Source organism: Python bivittatus, unplaced genomic scaffold (genome assembly GCF_059951505.1).
Source record: "Python bivittatus isolate LINGU-HERP-01145 unplaced genomic scaffold, Pbiv_v1 ctg000120_np1212, whole genome shotgun sequence".
NCBI classification, from domain to species: Eukaryota; Metazoa; Chordata; class Lepidosauria; order Squamata; family Pythonidae; genus Python; species Python bivittatus.
In genome coordinates this window covers 4,314,535-4,338,357 of record NW_028277037.1, presented here as the reverse complement: position 1 = coordinate 4,338,357, position 23,823 = coordinate 4,314,535, and the positions used below count along the sequence as shown (strand labels likewise).

The following is a 23,823-nucleotide window of genomic DNA, read 5'->3' as shown; positions in this document are numbered from 1 at the left end:
TTCACAGAACTCTCACGGTTACTGGTTAAATGATCTCTATCTTTTAAAAAGCCATTTAAGCTCATGGTGTCAATTCACGTGTGAATTATGGATTAGATTCAAACTCCCTTCTTCTGCTTGTCCCCAAAATCTATTATCATATAATTTCACTTGATGGCCCAAACTTTCAGTATTATAAGAAATTTCTGCGTGGGTGGTTGGTGGAATTTTCTCTCTTCAGTATTATATAGTCAGCATTTTATGTCTCCATCAGCAAGATGACACTTGTTTCTTTAAATAAAGAGATCTCCTTTTTGTGTGGTCACAGCGTGAGCTATCAATATAAAAGCAGTTTGACGACCTTGATGTTCTTAGCATGTACATCTTGATAAAATCCTTAAGCTGAATATATTTGTCTTCTGTCTAGTATGTGAGTCAATCTGTGACTAGCTTTCTTGCAGGTTTTATAAATGGAAAATGAAGCTAAAAGAGGTTGGGGAGGACACAGAAGAAACTGCAAACAGAACCTTCACTTCCTGCAGTATTTTCCTGGTTGGTATCTTTCTCTTCAAAGCCTCTGGAACTTCATCCCTTAATAGAACTGAGCAACTAAAAGCATAATGCTACGTTAAGCAACTAGTAGTTTGTGGATGGATGGATATAGATAGATATGACCAGATGTGCTAGTTTTGCTGATATTGTTCTGGTTCTAGGGGAAATGTCCTGGACACCAGGCAGAGTTTAGAAAACCAGGGAAATTTCCCGGTTTCCAGAAGCCTACCCTGACTGGCCAACAGCAGTAGAAGGCTTGGGTTGCAAGGCAGCAGAAGAAAGCAACATCTGGCAGCAGAAGGCAGCGGCAGCATAGAAAGCAGTAGTCATAGAAATAATATTAGATAGCCAGTCTCTGTTGTTGCTACTGCCTTGGTTTTCATTCATCAAATCTGCAGGTACTTTCTGGTGGAATTGGAAACGGGGACAGAAGAGAATAGCTGCTACATTTTCCATTTCCTGGATCACAAACAATAGGATCTATTGCTTGTTAGTCATGATTAACTTGGTGTGACCTGGAAACCATTTTGTATGAAAAGTAAGAACATAACAGGGAACAAGAAGTCTTTGGAATTACTGACAGCTGCTTCATTACAAAAAGCCCTTCCAAATATTAATATCCATACTGCCTGGGACTCTTGTGAAATTGAGTTGTGGCTCAGCAGTAATAAATATTTGGATTTATTTATGTGTCCTGGTTTACTACTCTTTAAAAACTGGTCACCTTAGAATGGATGAATGGAAGGATGGGTAGAAAATATTTTTATTACGATTGTGACTAAATGCCAGCAGCTTAAGATATGCTACAAAAACTAAGAAGTCCATACAGCACAGTAACATAGACAATTACAGGTAGTCCTCGCTTAACAACCACAATAGGGACCAGAACATTTATTGTTAAGTGGGGCATTTGTTAAATGAGTTGTGCTCGATTTTATGACCTTTTTTTACAGCAGTCATTAAGCAAATCAGCATGGCCATTAAGCGAATCACTCGGTTCCCCATTCGTTTTGCTTGCCGGAAGCTGGCTGGGAAGATCACAAATGGCGATCACATGACCCCAGGATGCCACAACAATCGTAAGTGCAAGCTGGTTGCCAAGCACCTAGATCACGATCATGTGACTGCAGGGGTGCTGTGACGGTTGTAAGCGTGAGGACTTGTTGTAAGTCCCTTTGTTCAGCACCATTGTAACTTTGAATGGTCACTAAACAAACGGTCGTTAGATGAGGACTACCTCTATGCCCTCCAACTGACAAGGCAGCTGTAATGGCAGTATTGGAACCCTTCTTTTTAAAATATTTCTGCTTTAATTACACTTTGGTTCCATAACCATACACTTTATTAGGAACTATTGTTAATTATAATTATTGAGAATGCAAGGGCTCTACTTTAGAATTAATGGTTTTATTAATGAGATCTAGGACTATTTTTTTTTCCATGTAAAAAATACCTTCCCCAACCTGGTACCTTCAAAATGGGTTGGCCTACACCAGTGTTTCTCAACCTTGGCCCCTTTAAGATGTGTGGACTTCAACTCCCATGCTGGCTGGGGAATTCTGGGAGTTGAAGTCCACCCATCTTAAAGTGGCCAAGGTTGAGAAACACTGGGCTACACTTTTCATCAAGTCCAACCAGTACAAAAAGGGAGATGGGAACTGAACTCCAAAGGAGGGCAGACAATTCTGGGAAGGCTGTTATTTTTTTAAAAAAAGCAGCAGCAGCTATTTTGGTACCAGTAATCAGCTTCATCTGTTGGGCAACCCAATTAGAAGATCTGACTCACAGCATTCTAAAGTCTTCATTTCTTGATTGCTTTGAAGGTGATATTAGGCATATATAAAGAAATGCAAGCTGTGACGACGTGAACATCATGCTTAGGATAAAGTTAATCCAAACTTTTATCTTACTTTAATTTCTGGAATTTGGGGGATTGAACATTGGGCAAAGGTTTGGTGAGATTGGCATCCTTAAGCTTAGATGCGATTGCTAAGGATTTTGAAATTCTTTTTCTTGCTGCAATGGCTTTTTAAAAATAGGGGAAAGGGCAAAGAAATCTCTTTAGTTCCCTTATTTAAACTAAGGCATTTCTATCCTTCTTGGAAAGTTTTGAAACATTCATTTCCCCATTCCTAAAAGCAGCTGAATATCCCACTTCCATAGGGAACAAATAGTTCTATGAAGCATGAGACAAATATTCAACCCAACACTAGCTAAACCTGATTGTTGAGTGACTACTTGAGCAGCGTCTCCATGCTGAACAGCTAACACTCCCTCCTACTCAAATAGGGTGCGAAGGGAAGTAGAGAATTTTAATCTTCTTCTCTGCAGTTTAGCCCAATCCTAACTCCCTTCTAATCCATTCTCAAACGGTCACCACGGGGACTCAGAAGTGACACTGTTGGACCACCCTGTAATTTGATCACCCTGCAAGATGCCAGCAATCTGATTCCAGTGAGATGCCAACTGTCTATTTGAACACTAGTCTCTCTGTTCCTTTTCATGGCAGACAATTCTGCCAATGGTTGTTTGTCACGATAGCTTTGTAGAACTTCCAGGTTTAGCCACCAGGGAATGTCAAGGATTGTCTTCACACTCCAGTTACGAACTTTTCAAAGACATGTCACGGACTACCATGGGGGAAAAAGATGTTTGATTAAATAAAGCTGTGGTCTGAGCTACCACCACAGTTCTTATGTTCTTATTCAATGTTGTAATTACACAAAAATCATGCCTCTGGCATGCAGAATTTGGGTCATCGGGCACTTTGAAATGGATATACAAAGCCATTTCCTTAAAGACAATGAGAATCATATGAGCTTTGGCGTAAAAATGATTACTCTAATGTTTACTGCAAGGTCTAAATGCTGGGAGGGATAGAGCATTGGTCCACATGTCCAAGTGAGGAGAATGGGCTAGGAGGATCCTCCTGTTTCAGAAGAAGCACAAGGTAATCCTGAGAAGATATCCTCCAATAAGCCACATGATAGGCCAGCAGTAAATCCAGAAAATATAGATATCAGAACAGAAAACAAGGAAAGGCTCTTGATTTGGTGTGCAGTTTTCCATTGCTTGAGAGAAATGCTGGGGAGGAGAGGGGAGGGTTGAACTGTAAATGGTGTCTTAAACATTCTTCTTTTGCTAGAAAATTAAAAGTGAATCTAGATTATAGTTTGATATGTGCACATATGTAGAGGCCACATATAGATGTAGTCTTAAAGGACAGGAGGAAGAGCTGCTACCAAGGCAACAGTCAGATAAGAGGGGCTTGAACACAGGCCAAGAAGACAATGTGACAAAACATCTCAGCAAGCTCCTCCTTAGTTTGCACGTAAATGAAGTGAGGGAAGGGGAAGCACATTCAGACTTAAAAGTTTCTTTTACTATAGCTCTTACAATAAAAGTAGTTCTGACCTGTATGGCACTGGTTTCTTAGTCTTGTCTACCTTGTTGGGCTGACAACATATTATCAGAAGTGACTTTTGGTAAGAAAACGTCGTAGCAATGAGTAGTTACTAGCAGAAACAATAAAATGTGGGGCACCAAGGCCCAGTGAAAATGTTGGTTTTGAAATGTCTGTTCCTGTTGGTAGATATATTGCATCTACACTTTTAGCTAGATATGGGGAAAGAACTAAGGGATAATGGGAACAGTCGTGTCCATAGGATCTGGTCAAAAAAGTCAAGATGGCAGCTCTAACATGTGATTGCAACTGCTTGTTTTTTTTATGTACATTGTATTTTATGTGCATTGTTTTAATGCAGGCACAACACACATAAAAAACAGGCAGAACTTCAGTCACACCGCTGCAGTCGCCATCTTGATTTTTTTCACCAGACCCTGCAGACACCTCTGAATAGGAAAGATACCTGGATCTATACTCCTAGATCTCTGGAACCTACTCCTCTAACCTTGTTTCAGCTGAATAATTACAACTTGGCTAAATAAAGAAAACAAAGCCACACACCTTGATGACGAACTGAATGCAGGTCTTCTCATCCGGCTGGTAAGAAATACAAAGCATCACAAATCCAGTGATGGCAACCACACAGACCTGAAGAGAAGAAAGATGAATAAATTGAAATTTAAGACTGGAGCAGACAGAGAAGAAGACATTGCCAGGCCAAAACCTCCCATTACCAGTTCAGGAGATCAGAACCTTGATGTACACCATCATTATCATAGAGTCTATCTGATAATTCGTTTGGTACTTTTGACTACTGGATCCTTCCCAAGAATCTAAAATAGATATTGTTGTAATATATGTTTATATTACAAAGGTAGTGCAACTTTTTGTAATTGATGAGAAATTCTGTCCATTCCCATTGTGTCCAAGTGCATCATCATCATCGTCATCATCATCATCACCAGTTTCCCTATCACACAGTTCTTCCACAGTCTCTCCAAACATTAACATAGTAAAATATCATACCGAAATACACAACTGAATAAGCTACACATTTGTGCCAGTTGCAGGAAACAAAAGAAAACTGATACAAAATTAGCACAGCAACCATATACCACAAAATCCAGTTCATATCAAGACTCCAGACTTTGACCTCACAGTTCAGAGGGTCTGGGGCATATGGTCTTCAATTGATGCTGAACATGCCATCAGGCACTAGACCAGTGTTTCTCCACCGTGGCAACTTTAAGATGGGTGGACTTCAACTCCCAGAATTCCCCAGCCAGCATGGCTGGCTGGGGAATTCTGGGAGTTGAAGTCCACCCATCTTAAAGTTGCCACGGTGGAGAAACGCTGCACTAGACACCCCCCCTTTGGAGGGCTTTTCTGCAGGTTCCCCTTTCTGTCTATGATAACAATGTGCTTTACACAACCAGCCCTTTTTCAAAGCTCACCAATGTGGGAGGAAATTGATTCACTCTCCTCTCTGCATCTGACCCTACTCTCAGCCTTTCAAAGTAGGCCAGATCCAGAAATAGGAGCAGCAGAGGTTTCAGGAATGCTCAAGATTCATAGGAGAATCTTGAAAGCCTGTCAGAATTTCTCACTAGCGCATCTTATAATCTTACAACCCAAATCAAGGCAGGGCTATTTTGAATTTCTGTCACATGCTTCCTTCTTTCCCAACACTGTACAAACTTTTCTGAATGTCCTCCTCCCTTAATAGCTCTTCATGCCTATTCCCAGGGCCAAGATTACAGTCCATCATGAATGAATGAATATCCACCTCTAAGATTAATAGGAGATGTTGAAAGTGATTCCAGTATACTGTGTGTCTTTCTTTTGGCCAATACTTATGTTCTTTTTATGAACCCCTGCATGGAGTCAACTCATCTGGAATATGCTACCTGATAAATTCTCTTAACCATATCCTATTTACAGACATGTTAAGGGGACAGGTTTTGTAGCAAAACATGTTGGTTTTCCTGTTGTTATGGAACATCCTCCCCAATAAGGTCAGATCATCCATTCCTAACAGTCTTCTCGAAACTAATAAAAACAGCTTTTCTGAAGAGCACTTGAGCCATGATACAAGTATATTGTTTGTATTACTATAATGTATTATTATTATATTGTTGTCTTGGTTTTAATATTGTTGTATGGGAGTCAGCCCTCTGGAGTCCACGCTGATTATAAAGGACAAAATAAATAAAAACCAACTGGAGTAGAAAAAAATGAGGAAATGCGTTAGTGCAATGCCAAGTTAATCATACTTCATTCAGCAGCATAAAACATAGATTATTTGCAAAAATGTCCTACTGGGTTCAATGTGACCCAAAGGTATTTGCAGCGATGACTATGAATGCATGTTAAAATGGGTGGGGCTTTGATTCCTTGGTCAGGCCTGCCATTCTGAGGCCAGTGGCCATTGCTGCTGATACCCCTGGTGTGACGTTCCCTTTAGTACATGTGCTTGGAAATGCAGCATTCCTAAGCACATTTTCTCAGAAAGGACAATTTCCACAGGTCTTCAGCCCCTGCAAAGGGTGTTTCAGACTGTGGACATTGAGACTCCTTCACACATATGCAGCCCCTAGACTCGCACTGAATCCTACAAGTTTCCCTTTCAAATGGCATTATCACACGTGGCACAGAAACACACAGAAACACACACACACACACACACACCCATGGATTTGAGCTTTAGGGAACAATTTGTCTGTTGAGGATATTGATTTCTCACGAGAACTGCAGCATCTAAAGGCAGATCTTTGGGCCATGCAGGTTCCACTGTGTCATTTTCAATAAGACAAAGAACAGAATTCGATTGCCTGAAAATATCACTACAAGAAGACATCAGTCTCTAGTTTCCTCTTTTTTTCCCCTCTGTTGCATGCATTTATATTCAGGTCCTATCATTTGCTCAATTCTTCCCATGTATTTGCCTTTTTACATCGTTGACAGCAGATACCAACCAAGCTACCAAGGAAAAAAATGCCATAAATACCAAGGATCCTCCAGGAAATTCTGCTACTTTCTCAGGTTTAATCAATGCCACTTTCCCCCAACCCTTCTGCCTCCTGAATGTATTGGACTTCAGTGCCTCTTATCCACTGCCATAATAGCTAGAGAAGAACAGGCTTGAAGAAGTCTGTGTCCTTCCTTCTTTACCATCTCTATGAAACTTGAGATTCAATTCAAAACCCCTTCATGCTCCAGTCGTAAAACAAGAACGTATCTAATGACCGTCAAGTGATCCATAAACTTGCATGGTGGAAGCAGCCAAGGATCTGAGCGACAGATGGCACAGGCCAAAGACAATCTGGGCTCGGTTCAAGAAAGCCTTGACAGCCGAATCATGGATGAAGAGAACAAACTTGTTCTTTCAAGTGTCTCAATGGTGCACTCATTGCCCCTGTAACTAAGTCTAGCCACCTTGCTGGTTGTCTTCTTCTTCTCTTTCCTTCTACCTTTCCCAGCACTGCAGCCTTTTCCAGAGAGCTGGGTCTTCGCATAATGTGTCCAAAGTAGGATAATTTGAGCCTGGTCATTTATGCTTCAAGTGAGAATTGTGGCTTGATTTGTACGATGATCTCTCAGTTTGTTTTCTTGGCTGCCCACGGAATTCTCAGGAGTCTTCTCCAACACCAAAGTTCAAAGGCATCAATACTCTTCCTATCCTGCTTCTTTAAAGTCCAACTTTCACTTCCATAGAGTGTCACGGGGAATATCATGGCTTGCATGATTCTGATCTTTGTAGGTATAGACACATCACAGCATTTGAATATCTTTTCCAGGGCCTTGGCTGCCCAGGACTAAGCATACCACTTGTGGTGGAGCCTAACAAAAGCAGAATAAAGTGGAACTTCCTGTGATTTGGAACTGCAGGCTAAAATTGTTTTTTTGGCAGCCACATCACACTGCTGCCTCCCACTCAGTTTGCAGTCAATCACCATTTCAAGCTCTTTTCCACAAGTATTATGGCCAAGCCAAGTGTTTCCCAACTCATATCTGTGTTTTCCTCAAATCAAGAACTTTGTGTTTGTCACTATTACATTTCCTTCTGTCACTTTCAGCCCATTTTTCTAATCGATCTAAATCAACTCAGAGTACATGGAAGTCCCAGCATCACAACCAACCAAGAAAGCCATTGGGCCATTAAAAGATGGAGACTGCTAGATGAGAACAGGAGAACAGCAAAGAAATTACATGTTTTCACCATTGAGGATGTAGAATAGATGCCTATGTCAGATTCATCCACAGAAGTATGTATGTTTGTGTGTCAAAATCTGCAAGAGGCCAAGGGCATCACAACAGAAGCCTTGCACCTTTTGTAACTGCATATACCAAAGGGCGGGGGTTTCAGTCACAACATGCTCCAGCCATCTTGCAGATTTTGCTTCCCCGTTGCAGACACCCCCAGCCTGATTCCAAGCTTTTTGGGTTGAGGTAACTTGGACAAACACGAATAGAAGTAATGAAGAATAAGGTTAAAAGTCAAATTGATAAACCCAAAACAAATAAATACCTAGGTCTAGATGGTATCTATCCAAGAGTTTCTAAGCAGTTAAATATGAATTTTAAAAATATTTTTACAAAAATATTCCCTTTAATATCTACATCTATTCCTAAAAACTGGAATATGGCCAAGGTAAACCAATTTTTAAAAAAGGGAATTGAGGGGCAATTATGGGAACTACAGGCCAGTTAGTTTAACATCTGTGCTGGGGAGAAGAGTTGGAAGTATTATTTCAAGAGTAAATAATAGCAAGAGAAAATACATTAAGCAAACCAATTGAGGAGGAAGCCTTGCTGAATACTGCAAAGATGAGATTTCTAGACCTTTTTGAGGATGTCAACAAGCATGTAGACAAGGGTGACTCAACAGATACTTCATACCTAGACATTCAAAATGTCTTCAACCAAGTCCTTCACAAAATGCTCCTGAGCAAATAGCAGCCATGGGAGAAGTAGACAAGTACTCTCCTGGGCTGACAACTAATTAAAAATAGGAAATAGAAAGCAAGAATAAATGGACAGTTTTCAAACTGGAGTCTCCCAGAGATGGTGTTGCAAATGTTGTTTAACTTGTACACAAATTATCTGGAGTTAGGGCTAAGGAATTAAGTTCCCATGCTTGCTGATGATACCAAACTATTCAGGGTGGTAAAATCAACGGGGCATTGTGAGGATCAACAAAAAGATCTTTCCAAATTGGAACAGCTTCAGAAGAGCAAATGCAGTACAGTGTAAAGTGATGCCTACTGGCACAAACAATCCAAAGTTTGTCAATACATGAATGATTTCTGAAATAGGGGTAACTGGTCAGAAAAGGAATCTTGGTCTCATGGCGGGCTGCTCAATTAAAATATTAACTCAATATACAGTTTCTTTGAATTCTCTGCTTGACATCATTAGGACGGGGGTTGAAAACAGAACTACTAAGAAGGTAACTTTGTGGTGGTTGTTCAATTGTTCAGTCACCTCTGGTTCTTCATGACCCAAAGGACAACAAATCACTCAGATTGCCTGTCAATAATAGCTTCTTTGAGTTCTTATAAGCTCATGCTCATGAAATCAGTGATAGTATCTAACTGTCTGGTCCTTTGTCAGTGTCTTCATTGACTGCACCACTGGAAGACCTGAAAGACCAGGTTAGGGATGGATCGTCATGGAGAAAATCTATCTGCGTGGTCATTAGGGAGTCAAAAGTGACTAGATGGCACATAATCAATTAATTATTGATTGCCTTCCATTTTCCCAGTCTTCAGGGTCTTTTCCAGTGTCTCTTGCTCCTGCATTATGTGTCCAAAATATTTAAGCTTTAGCTTCTTTATTAGAGCTTCCAAGGAACTGTCTGGTCTTACTTCATCTAGTATGGAATGATTCAGTCTTCTTGCTGTCCAAAATACTTTCACAATTTTCAGGCATCGATTTTTCTTTGTTCAACCTTTCTGATGGTTTAGCTTTCACAGGCTTTTGAGTGGGAAGACTATGGCCTTGACAACGCATATCTCTGTTAGCAGTGTAATGTCTCCACCCTTATATTTTGTCTAGATTTGTCATATTCTTTCTCCCAAAAACTTTATTTCTGTATTTCATGGCTACAGTTACCATGCCTGTGGATTTTCTAGCCCAGGAAGACCAAGTCTCTTCCACTACTTGTTCACCTATTTTCATTGGTTTGGTATTGCCTACTATACACTTAGCTTTTAAAATACTGAGGATCAGACCAGATTTTGCACTCTAGTCCTTCCCCTGTAAGAGGTTCCTTAAGTATTCCTCAATTCTAGGCACCAATTGATACATCACCAGCATATATAAGGTTGTTAATAGATCTTCCAGCAATATTAATTCCCACTTACAGTATGTTTCTTCTAGCCCAGCACTTCTCAAAATATACTCTGGATATAAGTTAAATAGATTGGGTGAAGTATACTTGGCATATCTTTTCTCAGTTTTGAATCTTTGACTTGTTCCAAGTTTCATTCTATTGTTGCTGCTTTGTCATCACAAAAAATCTTCAGTAGACAGATGAGCTGACTGGATGCACCAACGCTTCTAGGAGCCATCCACAAAAATGCCCTTATTTGGTGAGATCACGCTTGGAGTATGTTGTACAATTCTGGTTGCCACATCTCAAGAAGGATATGATGCAAATAAAAAAGGAACCCACATTGATTAGAGGCTACAGAACATACTTCTTGTAACTGGGGTCCTTTAGCTTGGAACAGAATACTTTCTTACACAGCAAGTAATTTAATGGTGAAATTTGTTGGCAGCAGCTATGTTAGTGGCAGCCAATTTGGATGGTTTTAAAAGAGGACAGGAGAGATTTGTGGAGTATCAGGTTTTCAATGGTTGCTAATACTGATGGCTGTTTACTAACTCCTGAATCAAAGGGAGGACGCCTTGAGTACTGGTTGCGGGGAAGGGTGGCTTCCAACTTCTGAATTTCCCAAAGGCATCCAGGTGACAACTGTGGGACACAAAACGGTGGATGAAAGAGGACTAGGACTTGGCCCTGCAGGGTTCTTTTCATAGCCTTATGTTCTAAATTTCTTTCTGCTGAAGTATTAGCTAACCCACCTAACTTGGTGTCATCTGCAAACTTGGCAAGTATATCTTCCACCTTTTCATCCAAGTCAATTTGAAGGCAAGGACCCCAGACCAGGATCTGGGAAGCACTTCTTAAAATTCATTTAGGAGAAGGCAGTTTTTCATACAATCTGACAAGGTCATTTCATGCCTCATACTATATCATCTTATTTATAGAGTATATTTATAAATTGAGATTTATAAAAAATAGACAAGCATCTGATATTATTTGCCTGGTGATTGATATCATGAATATCCACAGATAGACTTGAATCTAATTTTGTTGGATGTTGAAAAGGCCTTTGATATGGTCCAGACTGAATTTATGATTTGAGAAGATACAGGTTTTCATTAATGTTTGTTTATTGGATTACAATCTGGTATTTTCATTCTATGGGTAGAGTTAATCAGTAATGTCTCTTAATCCATTAAATGACACTATAGTATTCGACAAGGATGTCTCCTTTAATTTTAGTTTGGCTCTTGAACCATTGGCCTAGTTTTAGGGTCCAGGTATACTAAATTAGGATCTTAATTTCCTGCTGTGAAAGCTGTTAGATATTTGGTTATGAACAGGTGAGTATGTTTTGATTCTGAATCACATGAGAAATTGATGCTGTGATATAATTCAAACTTGAAAATAGCAGAAAAGCTGATCTCTTGGAATGCTTGGGCTAAACAAGGGATTAATACTTCAATGGTTATTTTAAAGATTTTGAGAGATTTTGTCTCAAGTTTGACTTATCTTCTCTGTATGTTTGGCAATAATGAGAGCCAGTTTGGTGTGGTGATTAAGGCACCAGGCTAGAAAGCAGGAGACGGTGAATTCTAGTCCCGCCTTAGGAATGAAATCTGGCTGGGTGACTTTGGGCTAGTCATCCTCTCTCAGCCCAACTCACCTCACAGGGTTGTTGTTGTGGGTAAATAGGAGGAGGAATATTACGTATGTTTGCCACCTTGAGTTATTTATACAAATAATAAAGGCAGGATAAAAAAAATTACACATATGCACGCACATCTGTATTAATTAAAAAATATGACAGCTGGAGACTGTAGTGGTTAGACTGATGCAGGAGACTGGGGTTTGAATCCTGGCTGGCACTTATCTTACCAGTAGGGATCCTTGGGCAAAGGCCCCCTAACACTTCACCTGCCTACCTCAGATATGAGAGTGATGCGAACTAAGAGAGTCATGCCAGCTCAGATGTCACTTAGATTAACAAGGTCTGTGTCAGATGTTGGGAAACCAGGATGATAAGTGGGCTACTGACACAAACCATACATGGACATTGATGGAATGCTACTATAACAGTAGACCTAATGAAAGGGGATATATGAAATGCATGAGGGAACTATGGATGGACAGAAGACCTACATCCACACTAACTGAGAAACAGCTAGTTACCCAACACTTCAGCATAGTGAAGAGGAGGCTGCTCTCACAAGGGCCTGACTCCATCTGAAGCCCCAGAGACTGCTAAACAAAGGCTGCCAGGCTAAGGAGATATACTGGAGAAGCAGAGTCCAAGAAGATAAATAACCTGTTCTGCAAAGAACCATCCAAGGTGTACTCCCAACTGCAGTGAAACAACACAGTAACAACAGAGCCACCAACAGCAGAAACTGAACAGTACCAGAAGAACATATGGGAGAAAGAGAAGACACGTAACACCAGTGCAAAGTGGTTGCAGGACCTGAAAGCAAACCACAGCAACCTCCCAGAACAGGAACTGGTCACCAACACAGCAGCAGACGTCCAACAGCAGGTCAAGAACCTGAAGAGCTGGTCAGCGCCTGTCCCAGACATGATCCACACCTAGTGGCTAAAGAAACTAACTGCGGTGCATGAATGCCTAGCAGTACAGATGAACCAGCTGCTAGCAACAGGCTCCCACCCAGATTGGCTAACGCAAGGAAGGCCAGTGCTGATCATGAAAGATCCACACGTAGCTGGCATTGTGTACAGGAACATCAGCACAGTGTATGGGCTAGACCCTCCCAAGTCCAGATGGGAGATTCCACAGAAAGTTGTGGAGAATAACAGGACTAAGATCCTGTGAGATGGACAGGCAGGTGCTGGCCAATCAACCAGACATTGTGGTAGTAGACAAGGACGGCAGTGGTGATAGATGTAGCAGTGCCAAGTGACAGCAACATCAGGAAGAAGGAGTATGAGAAGCTGGAGAAGTACCAGGGCCTGAAGGAAGAACTAGAGAGGATGTGGAAAGTCAAGGCCAAAGTGGTCCCAGTGGTGGTAGGGGCACTCAGGACTGTGATTCCTAAGGTGGGAGACTGGGTCCAACAGACCTCAGGAACATCAGAGCTCTCTGTCCAGAAGAGTGCAGCACTAGGAACAGCTAAGATACTGCGCAGAACCTTCAAACTCCCAGGCCTCTGGTAGAAGACCTGAGATTGAGAAAGACACAGACCACCCATAGGGGCGAGAGGGGAATTTTTTTTCCCACACGTACACACATCTTAAACATGCATTAATATAAAAAATATGGCCCAGATGCTTTTGCAGTTTCAGAGGTAATTCTAGCTTTTTGAAAAGATGCTATGCTTGAACAAAAACCTACAATTCTATTTTATAAGATATTAAGATGTGAAATTAAATTTGTATCATATATATTGGATCTGTGGAAAGAAAAATGGAGAAATCCAATTTTGAAAAATCCTGGTGTTAAAACATGTGAAATACACTTCCTATGACTTATGCCATCCAACTCCAACTGATTCTCATGAGGCATTTTTGGCTCCATAGAACAGATTAGCAAAGAGGTTAGCAAAGAGGATAATTCCACATAACTGGAAAGAAAGTCACTCTCCTGATTTTAAGGAATAGATCCAGCATACGAGTTTGTTGTCTATTTTTGAAAAATCTATGTACATGTTGCTGTATGGTCTAAATTTAGTGATAGATAACAACTGAATTAATTCTATATTGGTATTTATATTTATTTATATTGATCCTATTGATCTTAATTAGAATTTTTGTTGTATGTTTAGTTCACTTCAATCCCTGTGACAAAGTTGGGTCTTTTCTTTAGTGTATAATCACTGTTTAATCTAGATTCTTTTCTTCTGTGTTTCAACACTTTAATAAGTAAAATTTAAAAATTAATTAAGAAATTAGGAAAAAATAGATGTATTTATTTACAATCCTTTTAACACTACTCTGCAGTTGAAGTTGCTTGATGGCCCACACTAAAAGATCAAAACTGTAAGAAGCAGCATTACGTATATACAGGTAATCCCAGGGTTAAGAATGCCCAGTTTAAAGACGACCCATAGTTAAGAACAGAGCCTACTGTAACAAAATTTGAGTTAAATACACAATGATTTGAGTTAAATATACAATGGTTTGAGTTAATTATACAATACTACTTATTCAGTATTATACAATAATACTGTCCCGGTTTACAAACAAATTCAACTTAAGGACAGACCATGGGAACAGAACTTGTTCTTAAACTGGGGATTACCTATATCACATTCACTCTACACCATTTAGAAGATTTTCACAAAGGCAACCAGATCTGGGTTGCAAAAATCTGAATGACCACCAGAGGGCGGCCAAGAGATACAGAACATTCTAACTCATTGCTTGCCATTATGAGGTCACACAAATGTTTTCAGACCCAGATTTGATAGCCTTATTTCCAGTATCCCAAATCTGTTCCAACTGAATGCAATCCAAAATGTTGATGAAAATTCAAACGAACCCCAATCAAAAAGAACAACCAACCCCCCCCCCCCGCCCAATTTCTGAAAATGGAGTATATCTCACACTGGGATATATGCAGTATAATTCATAATAGATTCTTCAGGGATTTTTATTTCAAGGGCTATCAGAAATATTTCGATTTTCAAACTGTTGAAAACATTCTAAAAATAGTTTTCATTCTTTACATTGTTTTTTTCTTTTAGCATTTGGGGGAGGGAAATATAATAGGGCTGAATGCAAAATGCTGGGTAAATACAGCATATTAATTGCCCACTTTGGGGGTCCTTGCACTGAGATTCTTCCCTCAGTAAAAGACAGGTTAAGGTTTTCATTAAGGAAGATAGACATTCTTTATTTGGGGATCAGATTTTTCCAGAACCACCAGCATTTTAGTTGACCTCTTTTAGAAAACTGGGGACATAGGAACACCCAGAAGTCTTTTCCAGTAATGTATGATTCTTCAGAGCAAGGGTGTCCGTGGAGAGGCCAGGGGTGTTAAAAAAAAGAAAAAATCAACCATGCCCACCATCTTTCTTACTTCCCCCAATGGACACTCCCATTTCAGAGAGGCAGACAGAGAATAGCCTACCTTCACATGGGTTGTAAAATTATACATGAAGCTATTTTGAGTTCCATAAACCATTTGCTATGGCCCACAATCAAGGAATCAAAATGAATCAGAACCACAAATTCAGTGCAAAGCAACTGTGATCTGAACCCACCATCAGTCTCTCCCACTTGAACTGAAACCAACTCATAAACCTGAAACCAGTTAAGGAAACTGAAACCAGAATAATCCTAGCAAAAAAAGAAAGGGTAGCTTCTTCCAGTAAAGTGATGCAAAAAAACAGCTGCCCATGTTAGGGTTTTTTTTTCCCATGCAAGCTAAGAAAAGGCCCTGCTAACTTTGCTAATTTTTCTACTGCTAATTGGGAAGAGGAAAATTTAGAATGTTAAGGTTGTTGCTGGGACATGTTCCACACCTCTCTCTCACACACATACAGAAATACAGCCACACACACACACCCCCTGTTTTCCCCATCTCTCTTATCTTTACTCTATGGCTTCCGGGCTAGTTCGGACAATATACGAAGTGAACATCCCAAGAAATGTGTAACTTAGCCAAAAGAACACCACTACTGTATAGTTTACTCTTAGACTCATCTGAGTGAACCATATCTCAGTAAAGCTGAAATTCTCCTTACTAAGGGGGGGGGGGGGGACACTATTACCAGTTAGCAAATGTAACCTTCTTAAGATATAGATTCTATTTACTCTAATGCAAAGTACACACTTTCCAAATACAGTGGTACCTCAAGTTACGAACGCCCCTCCTTACGAATTTTTTGAGATACAACCAGCTCCGGCCCCAAAAATTTACCTCGACTTGCGAACTCCGCCCTGAGTTACAAACTGGATCCACGGCCATTTTCCCTGCTGCCACGCGGTCACGGCTTCCTGTGGGAGAGATCGCGGTAGCAAGGAGACGTTCGGTGAGGCTTGTGGTGTGTTTTGTGGCGTTTGGAAGGTGTTTGGTGTGCTTGTCAGCATGGCTCCAAAGAAAATGCAGAGCAGGCTTGGCAAGAATAAGGCTTTGAAGAAAAAAGTGACGATCGAACTTAAGAAGGACATTATAGAAAAGCACGATCGTGGTATTCGTGTGACTGATCTGGCCTTGGAGTACAAGATGGCGAAGTCGACCATCTCGACTATTTTCATGTTTTTGTGGTTTAAAAATAAAATGCATACGTTTCAGAACTGTTTAACCGTATGTATTTACATTGAACCTTATGGGGGAAATTTGCCTCGTGGTGCGACCAAATTCGGAGGGCGGATTAGCCGTATTTACATTGAACCTTATGGGGAAATTTGCCTCGTGGTGTGACCAAATCGGAAGGCGGAACGGATTAACCGTATTTACATTGAACCTTATGGGAAAATTTACCTCGAGTTGCGACCAACTCGAGTTGCGACCAGAGTCACAGAACGGATTAAGTTCGTAACTAGAGGTACCACTCAGTATTCTCCCACTCAGATATAAGTAAATTAGCAAAAACATGATCACTAATTGTAACAAAGTATTCACATTCTATTCTTAGCATTTTTGTGCATCTTAGCATAAATATTAGTTTTAACTTATTAGGATAACAGATTCGTTTTAGGATTAGTTATTTAGTCTTATCTATTTTATAGATTTAATGATTATCCCATGTCACATTTTATTACTGTATTCATAGTTGTACTGATACCTTGTTGTATCCTACTATATTTTATTTTGCTATTTGCTGATTGTTAACCAAAATAAAGTTTCTCCCTCTCTAGGTCCCAGAGAAAATGGGGAGTCCCTACTACAAAATAGGTCCAGTTAGAAAATCAGTCTAAAAATATCAGCCATAAGAGTCATAGTTTCAGGTCCATGGTTAATATGGTCATTCAATCCAACTGGGTAAACTTCAGAAGCTCCAAAACAGGAACAGACTAGGAATTTCCTAGTTCAGCTCTTCAAGCTAAGGGAGGTCAGATGTGATTCATATTTGGATGGGTAACCACTGAGGTATCCTCAGGGGGTTGATTTGAAAAACAGAAACCCAGAAAAAGGCAGTGAGAAACCACACCCATGTGTTGCCAAGCAAAGAACATGTCCATGAAGTCAACAATAGTCAAGCTCAAATCAAAGCCAATTCTTATCTGTATTAGAATTCTATTTAACCTTGTGGGTAAATCATGCGTACATATATACCAAAGATAACAGACATATGTTGATGTGTGTGCACACACACACAGACAACTTTTGGTAAGTTGATGAGTCTATGTCAGCTTGAAGTGGCAATGTCAAACGTAGGGCTCAGTGAAAAGCTGGGATAGTCACTCCTTAAAAAAAAAAGTCTCAAGTTTATCTATAGTTTGTCTCTATAAATAAGCTATTGCTTTCTTCAAGTTTTAAATCACATTTTATCCTCCTTCCTGCCAAGGAAAGGAAAGGATAATGAATCCTGGTTCAAGTTTTATCATGCTGGAATATTTTGCTCTCACTGATTCACTGTCTAAACTCCTCTTCCTTCACGGAAAGGACTGAAGCCCTTGATTTTTTTTTCATCATAGCGCCCCGTGACTGTTTTGCCACTAATAAAGTTCTCTTCAATAAATCAGGCTCTATTTAGTACATTAGCCCCTCCCTTTCACCCCTCTGTCATAGTGTGTTAACAACAGCCACAGGGAGAAAGTCACTCCTTAGGTACGGCCAACAAGATTTCTGGCTGATGAGTTTAGCTAACTAAACTAGCCAACCTCCCTTTCCCAAAAAAGTGGAAAAGGTCTTCAGAATCCTTTCGTGGCAGCTAAAGTGGGCTGCAAAGTACATGCGGTGGTGGAACAGTGAAGCGAAGGGCACTTGAAATGGATGGATGGAAGGATAGGTAGGTAGACAGACAGATAAATGGATAGAAGATAGAAAGAATGATAGGAGGTAGATAGATGGTGGGTGGATGGAGAGAGAGAGAGAGAGAGAATGGTAGGTAGGTAGCTAGACAGACAGACAGACAGACACAGACAGATATATGGATAGAAGACAGAATGATAGGAGGTAGATAGATGGTAGATGGATGGATAGTGGATGGATGGATGGATGGATAGATAGATAGATAGATAGATAGAAAAAGATAGGTAGGTAGGTAGATGACAGACAGACAGATAGATATGATATATTAAAGTGAGAGAAAAGGGGTGGGAATAGAAAAATATAGCTAGATAGCTTAATGACAGATAATCCAGTGATCATTGACCATGGCAGGCAAACGGGATGCTGCTAAAACAAGCACTTTCTGCTCTTATTTCACAACTATGTCCTGCTCTGCTGCAAGAAAGGGACTGTTGCCCATTTCGGTGTTAATAAATGAATTCCACAATGGTACACAGCCCACTCCAGAATACAAGCAAATTATTTTGGGTGCTGGACAGACAATATTCTACTTCCCCCTTTTTAATGATGTGCAATCTGTTAGACTGAGTTTATCTTCATTTGAAATGAAAGAAGGCACTTTCAGATGCAAGGGCACAAGGTATTTTCAGGACCGTGTAGGAAAGATATTAAGATAATTCTTGTGATTATATTTTAACACATTTCTTTTACTTCTTCAATGAAAAGTATTAATTTATCTGATCATTTCAAATTTTAATCCACACTGTGGGAAGCATCCCCTTTCTGGATGGGGCTGTGTAACAACTGGTCCACCTCCTGAAACAACATGAAGAGTGAGACCATTAAAGAGGACTTAGAGCAGTGTTTCTCAAGCCTGACAACTTTAAGACAAGTGGACTTCAACTCCTAGAATTCTGGGAGTTGAAGTCCATAAGTCTTAAAGTTGTCAGGTTTGAGAAACACTGACCTAGAGGGAAGGCCCCACTTGAACTGGCCACAAACTGGTTGCCTTCAGCTACAGACTCTTTTGGTAAGAGTATATTTTAATATATCATGGCCATAGCATGGGAGATAGGTGCATCAGATGGCCTTTGAATTCCTTTACAAATATATATTCCTTAATCTTAAAGAAGTTTTTCTTTGATTTATCAACCCACATTTTGAGTGGGGCTTCCTTGGTAAGATTACAGAGGCCTCTCTGGTCTATATTGCACCTCATCTTGCTGTCCTTGCCTCAAACGCTTGAGATGCACCCTACAAAAATGGACCATCTTCCCATTCATAGGCAGATAAAACCACCAATAATGATGTCGCAGGTGCAATGACATCATCATGCAAATAATCACCATTTGTGTGATGTCATCACATCTATGACATCCTTTGCCTTTCTCCATCTCCCTGGAGACACCGTTGTCTCTCTGTCTGAGGGAAAAGCATTTTGAATGTACAGTAAGGAGCTGCACCCTGGTGTACCTTAACACAGCATGAAATTAGATCCAGGTTGAGATGACATGAGATCTCCTTGGGCTAATTTTATGATGCACAGAAGCAATGAACTAGAGGAGATGGAGCTCTGGTAAGATTGGTAAATGCAGCTGTTCTCCCCCCCCCCCCGCCGCCACCCCATCTCCACTATTTTGGCAATGGGCTCTTCTGAGCCTTTCTGTTTTGATCTGGGACAATCTCACAATTTTCATGTCTGCAGGCATCTGTTAAGACCTTAAACAATGTGTAGTTGTGTACTGATTGTAGAATATATATGTTCTACAATCATCACTAGTCTCCATTTTTATATATATGTTCTATATAAAATATATTCTGTATCATCGCTAGTCTCCATTTTTCAGACATCCAAGATATTTAAACCACATATCCATCCCTAAATTTAGGAGAGAACTAATCCCAGAACATTTTAACACACTCCCAACAGCTGTCCTTGAAGGAAAGTTCACAAAAACCCCTTATTCTTTAAAACTCTGTCCTTGTGGTTGAAAATACCATTCACGTATTGCTGCACTGCCATTTCATAAAAATGCATGGCTACGTTTTATATCTCCCTTATTAATTAAATTTCCAGGTCATTCAGATTTATTTCACCTACAATTGTTGTTAGCCAACCCATATGATCCAGTTCTTTGAACATGGCCAGATGTCATTTTATTGTTTGTAAAACCTGCTGTAACTGATCATATTATTTACTAATTATTGTTTATTTTTATATTCTTTTATTTTGTAAATTTTAATTTCTACCTCTTTTCAGTGGTATTCTGGTCATCGACCACCATAAAGCACTGACTGACTGTTCAAGATCTCAGTTTCAATATCCACTGAACTATGAATGGAACACTTATTATTTCTCAGCCTATACCCTCTTTCATCAGATTGTTACAAGGATTTCAGAAGTATGGAGAATGGGGTTAGGTAACCTGATGTTTTCCACATGTTTTGGAGTTCACTTGCCAAGAGCAAAGGACTGTGATGCAGTTGGCTGGCCTGGAATGGTGTTCAAATTAGGGAGAAAATACTACTTTAAGACCCATACAACTAAGCATGAGCTGGGGATGAGATGAAGATAATGCCATGGGGGCATAGCAGAAAAATGATTTTGCCCTAATTTTCAATCATGGATGGGAGTGGGTAGGGGGAAGGAAAATAAAGACAGAACACGGGCTAACCCCCATCCTCATTTTCTACTTGTCCCATTAGATGTGCCTCTAGCTAATAGAATAAACACAGCCTTGTGGGCCAACCGTCAAATTAAATAAAGTGGGAGGTGCAGAGACTCCATCGGTTTATAATCAGATGGAGTCACATGTGTCAGCAAATAACTCAACTGCTGAGCAGAACACAGGCCTGGATGTATCAAATATATATAGAAAAGATGCTCAAGTTACACTCCGCATACGTGCCTCACTTTCCCCCCACTCCATATTTAATCAACATAAATCAGTTCCGAGATACGACCAAGCTTGAGATGAGCATGCTGGAATCCGTGTGGCATCACGTGTCTACGCGATGACAAATTGCCTTACTGGCTTTCTACTCATGGCACCAGGCCCCCAAGATACCATACGGCTGGTGCTTTCCAGTCTGGGGGTCCCCTCTAACCCAGGCCCTGCTTTTTGCATAAAGGTTCTTTTTCAGTTTTCAAAACTCAGCAAACGGCCAAGCGTTGTGCGCAAGAACCCACTATCACAGCCATATTTCCAACTCAACATAAAAATTCACCTCCCTGGGTCCCCAGGCTGGAGATCGGGGAATGCCCTTTAAAAGGTTCACGCCTATATCTGATCTGCCTGGGGGCCTGCAGGCAGCCTGGCACAAAAGAGACCCCTTTCCAGCTAACCTAGTTGTGCAACTGGGATAAGTATGCACACGTAGAGCAAGCAAAGAAGAAATCTAGGTGTTTTTCCCCAGCCCAGAGTCTATGGTGCCACATCCATTTACTTAGAACCTGTACCGTCTCAACCACCCACCTACCCACCCAACCCATCATCCCCTGCGGAGCTGGTTAGCTGAGACCAAGACCAACACGGGCGGAGCAGCGCATGCAGTCGGTTAGTCTGCGGGGCAGCGGCCCATGCAAGCCGACATTGCTGGTGGGGACGGCGCCTGGAATGGTAGAAACAGACTGGAATGCTTACAAGCGTGCCAGCCCAATATGGAGTCTCCCTGAGTAGCAGCGAAGGGCTGAACTCGGCCATCAAGAAGGCCAAGACTGTGATAGAGACGCCTAGAACCAGTTGCAGCAAAGCCACCAGCAACGGGAAACGGCAGCCACAGCACGTGTGGACGTCCTCTTCCTGGCCCGCCTTGGCATCGCCGGGGCAGCTCTTCTGGTCCGTGGCTGCTGCTGTCTCCTTGCCAGAGGCGCCGCCTTTCTCTTTTCCAGGGGGGCTCGGAGCGGGCTTCTCTTTCGGTCTCATCCTGACGAACTCTTGGGCAGGAGAGGCTGCGCCGCCGGGCGTTCGAGCTGCGCCTGGGGGTTGAAGGTGCTGGGTTGCGATCGCCCGCGGGCAGCCTTCGCCCGCCACGCGCGCCGCTGCCTGCCTGCCTCGTCCCTCCGCTTGGAAGAGTCTGAACAAATAGGGGAAATCTTTGGAGGGGGCTGTCAGAGTTTCCGAACGCCACATATAGCCCGTGAAGAGGGGGGCATCGAGGGGGTAGCGGAGGGACGGACGGCCGGCAGGCAGGCGGGCGGGCGCCTCGCCGGCTTGGGCGTTGGTCAGCGGCTTGCTTTGGGCGAGGAGGGGTTTGCACGTGAGAACGCGCGCCGCGGAGGCTCTGGTGGGGGGTTTGCCCTCCCGGGAGGACGCTGAGCCTGTCCCATGCGAGCCGGAAGAGATTTTCCCGGGAGCTTGGACGATTCGACCGAAGGATCTACCCTCGAAAGTATTTCACGTGTTTTCTTTCTTTGGCGCTCGGAACCCAACCAGGGAGGGTTTGCGCACCCAGGGTGGAAATAAAAAGTAGGGGATCGGAAGGAGTTGGGCATTTCGAAGGAGGGGGGCGGGGAGGGAATATCCTTTGTTGTATTAAGTTGCAGCGAGAATGAGAACATTGAAAAAGTGCATTTGTTTATGATGGTCTTTATATTGTAACAAAATAATCAAGTGGATCAGCGTAAAAAAACAATTCAATGGTATGGCTTGCTCCCACATCTGCGACATTAACGTTAATATACAGTCCAAATAGAAAATTTGCAGAGAGAGTTGTTTATTTTCTTGCAAATCTCTAGGCATGAACCTTTTATCAGGGTGTAGGAGAAGGACCATTTATTTATTTTAATCCCCACCCCCCACCCACATTTGTTTCACTTCCAGTCCTTTCCCACTCCTACACATTTTTAGTGTTTGCACATTCCTTCTCATTGGACTGGTTTGCCTTTGAACACTGTTTTATCTTCACAGCAACCCTGTGAGGAAGATTAGGAGAGAGGGGGAAAAATGATTTGCCCATATAACCTAATAAACTTTAAAGCTGAACGGGCAAAAATAGAGAAATTTGAAAAAAAGAAAAAGAAAAGAAACATTTGGGAAAGCTGTGGAGAAGTAGAGGTTCAGGATGAGGAGAGAAAGAATACAGGTAAATCTATCCATCTTAGTAACAGGTTGGAGTGTCCACAGAATGTGGTCAAAAAAGTAAAAATGTGGTCAAAAAAATCAACACACATAAAAATAGAGCTTCAACCCCACCATCGTGGCTGCCGTCTTGACTTTTTTGCCCATACCCCAGGACACTCCTGTAACAGGTGCCTCTTTTGAATAGCTAATCTCTCTCTGTAACCTCAGAACTGGCCAATGTTGCTGACAAGTAGGCTAGATTCAGACATGCAGAGTTCTGTTTATGGTGTAGTATATTATAGGCATACAATCACTGTGGGTTGTAAAGCATCATCTATGTCTTAGCATGATGCCTGCACCCAACCAATGGGAACTTCTTCAGCAAACTGCAATGAACCAAATGATGGCTTGATTAACTGGTTTAATTAAACTCAGCCATAGATTTCATGACAAAGACACTTTGCCAACCAATTTGTTTTCCTTCCCTCACATTTGTCAAAGCCTCTCTGAATCTTTGCAGTAATAATGCACTCTATGTGAGAGAACAAAGATTCCTAAATTGGCAGGGGCTGGACTAGAT

The 23,823-nt window shown here is 41.3% G+C and overlaps 1 protein-coding gene across 1 annotated transcript in view; it reads right to left on the bottom strand.

Annotated features, from left to right (window-relative positions):
* The window catches only part of SSPN (sarcospan), a 29,650-nt gene extending 7,341 nt beyond the window's left edge, over nucleotides 1–22,309 (bottom strand). Inside the window, exons 1-2 of the mRNA XM_007423319.4 lie at nucleotides 21,825–22,309; nucleotides 4,499–4,585 (exon numbers count right to left, since the gene is read on the bottom strand). Coding sequence (XP_007423381.1) covers nucleotides 4,499–4,585; nucleotides 21,825–22,106 — 369 coding nt within the window. The 5' untranslated portion in view covers nucleotides 22,107–22,309. The remainder of the gene's footprint in view (nucleotides 1–4,498; nucleotides 4,586–21,824) is intronic.
* Nucleotides 22,310–23,823: the final 1,514 nt, after the last annotated feature.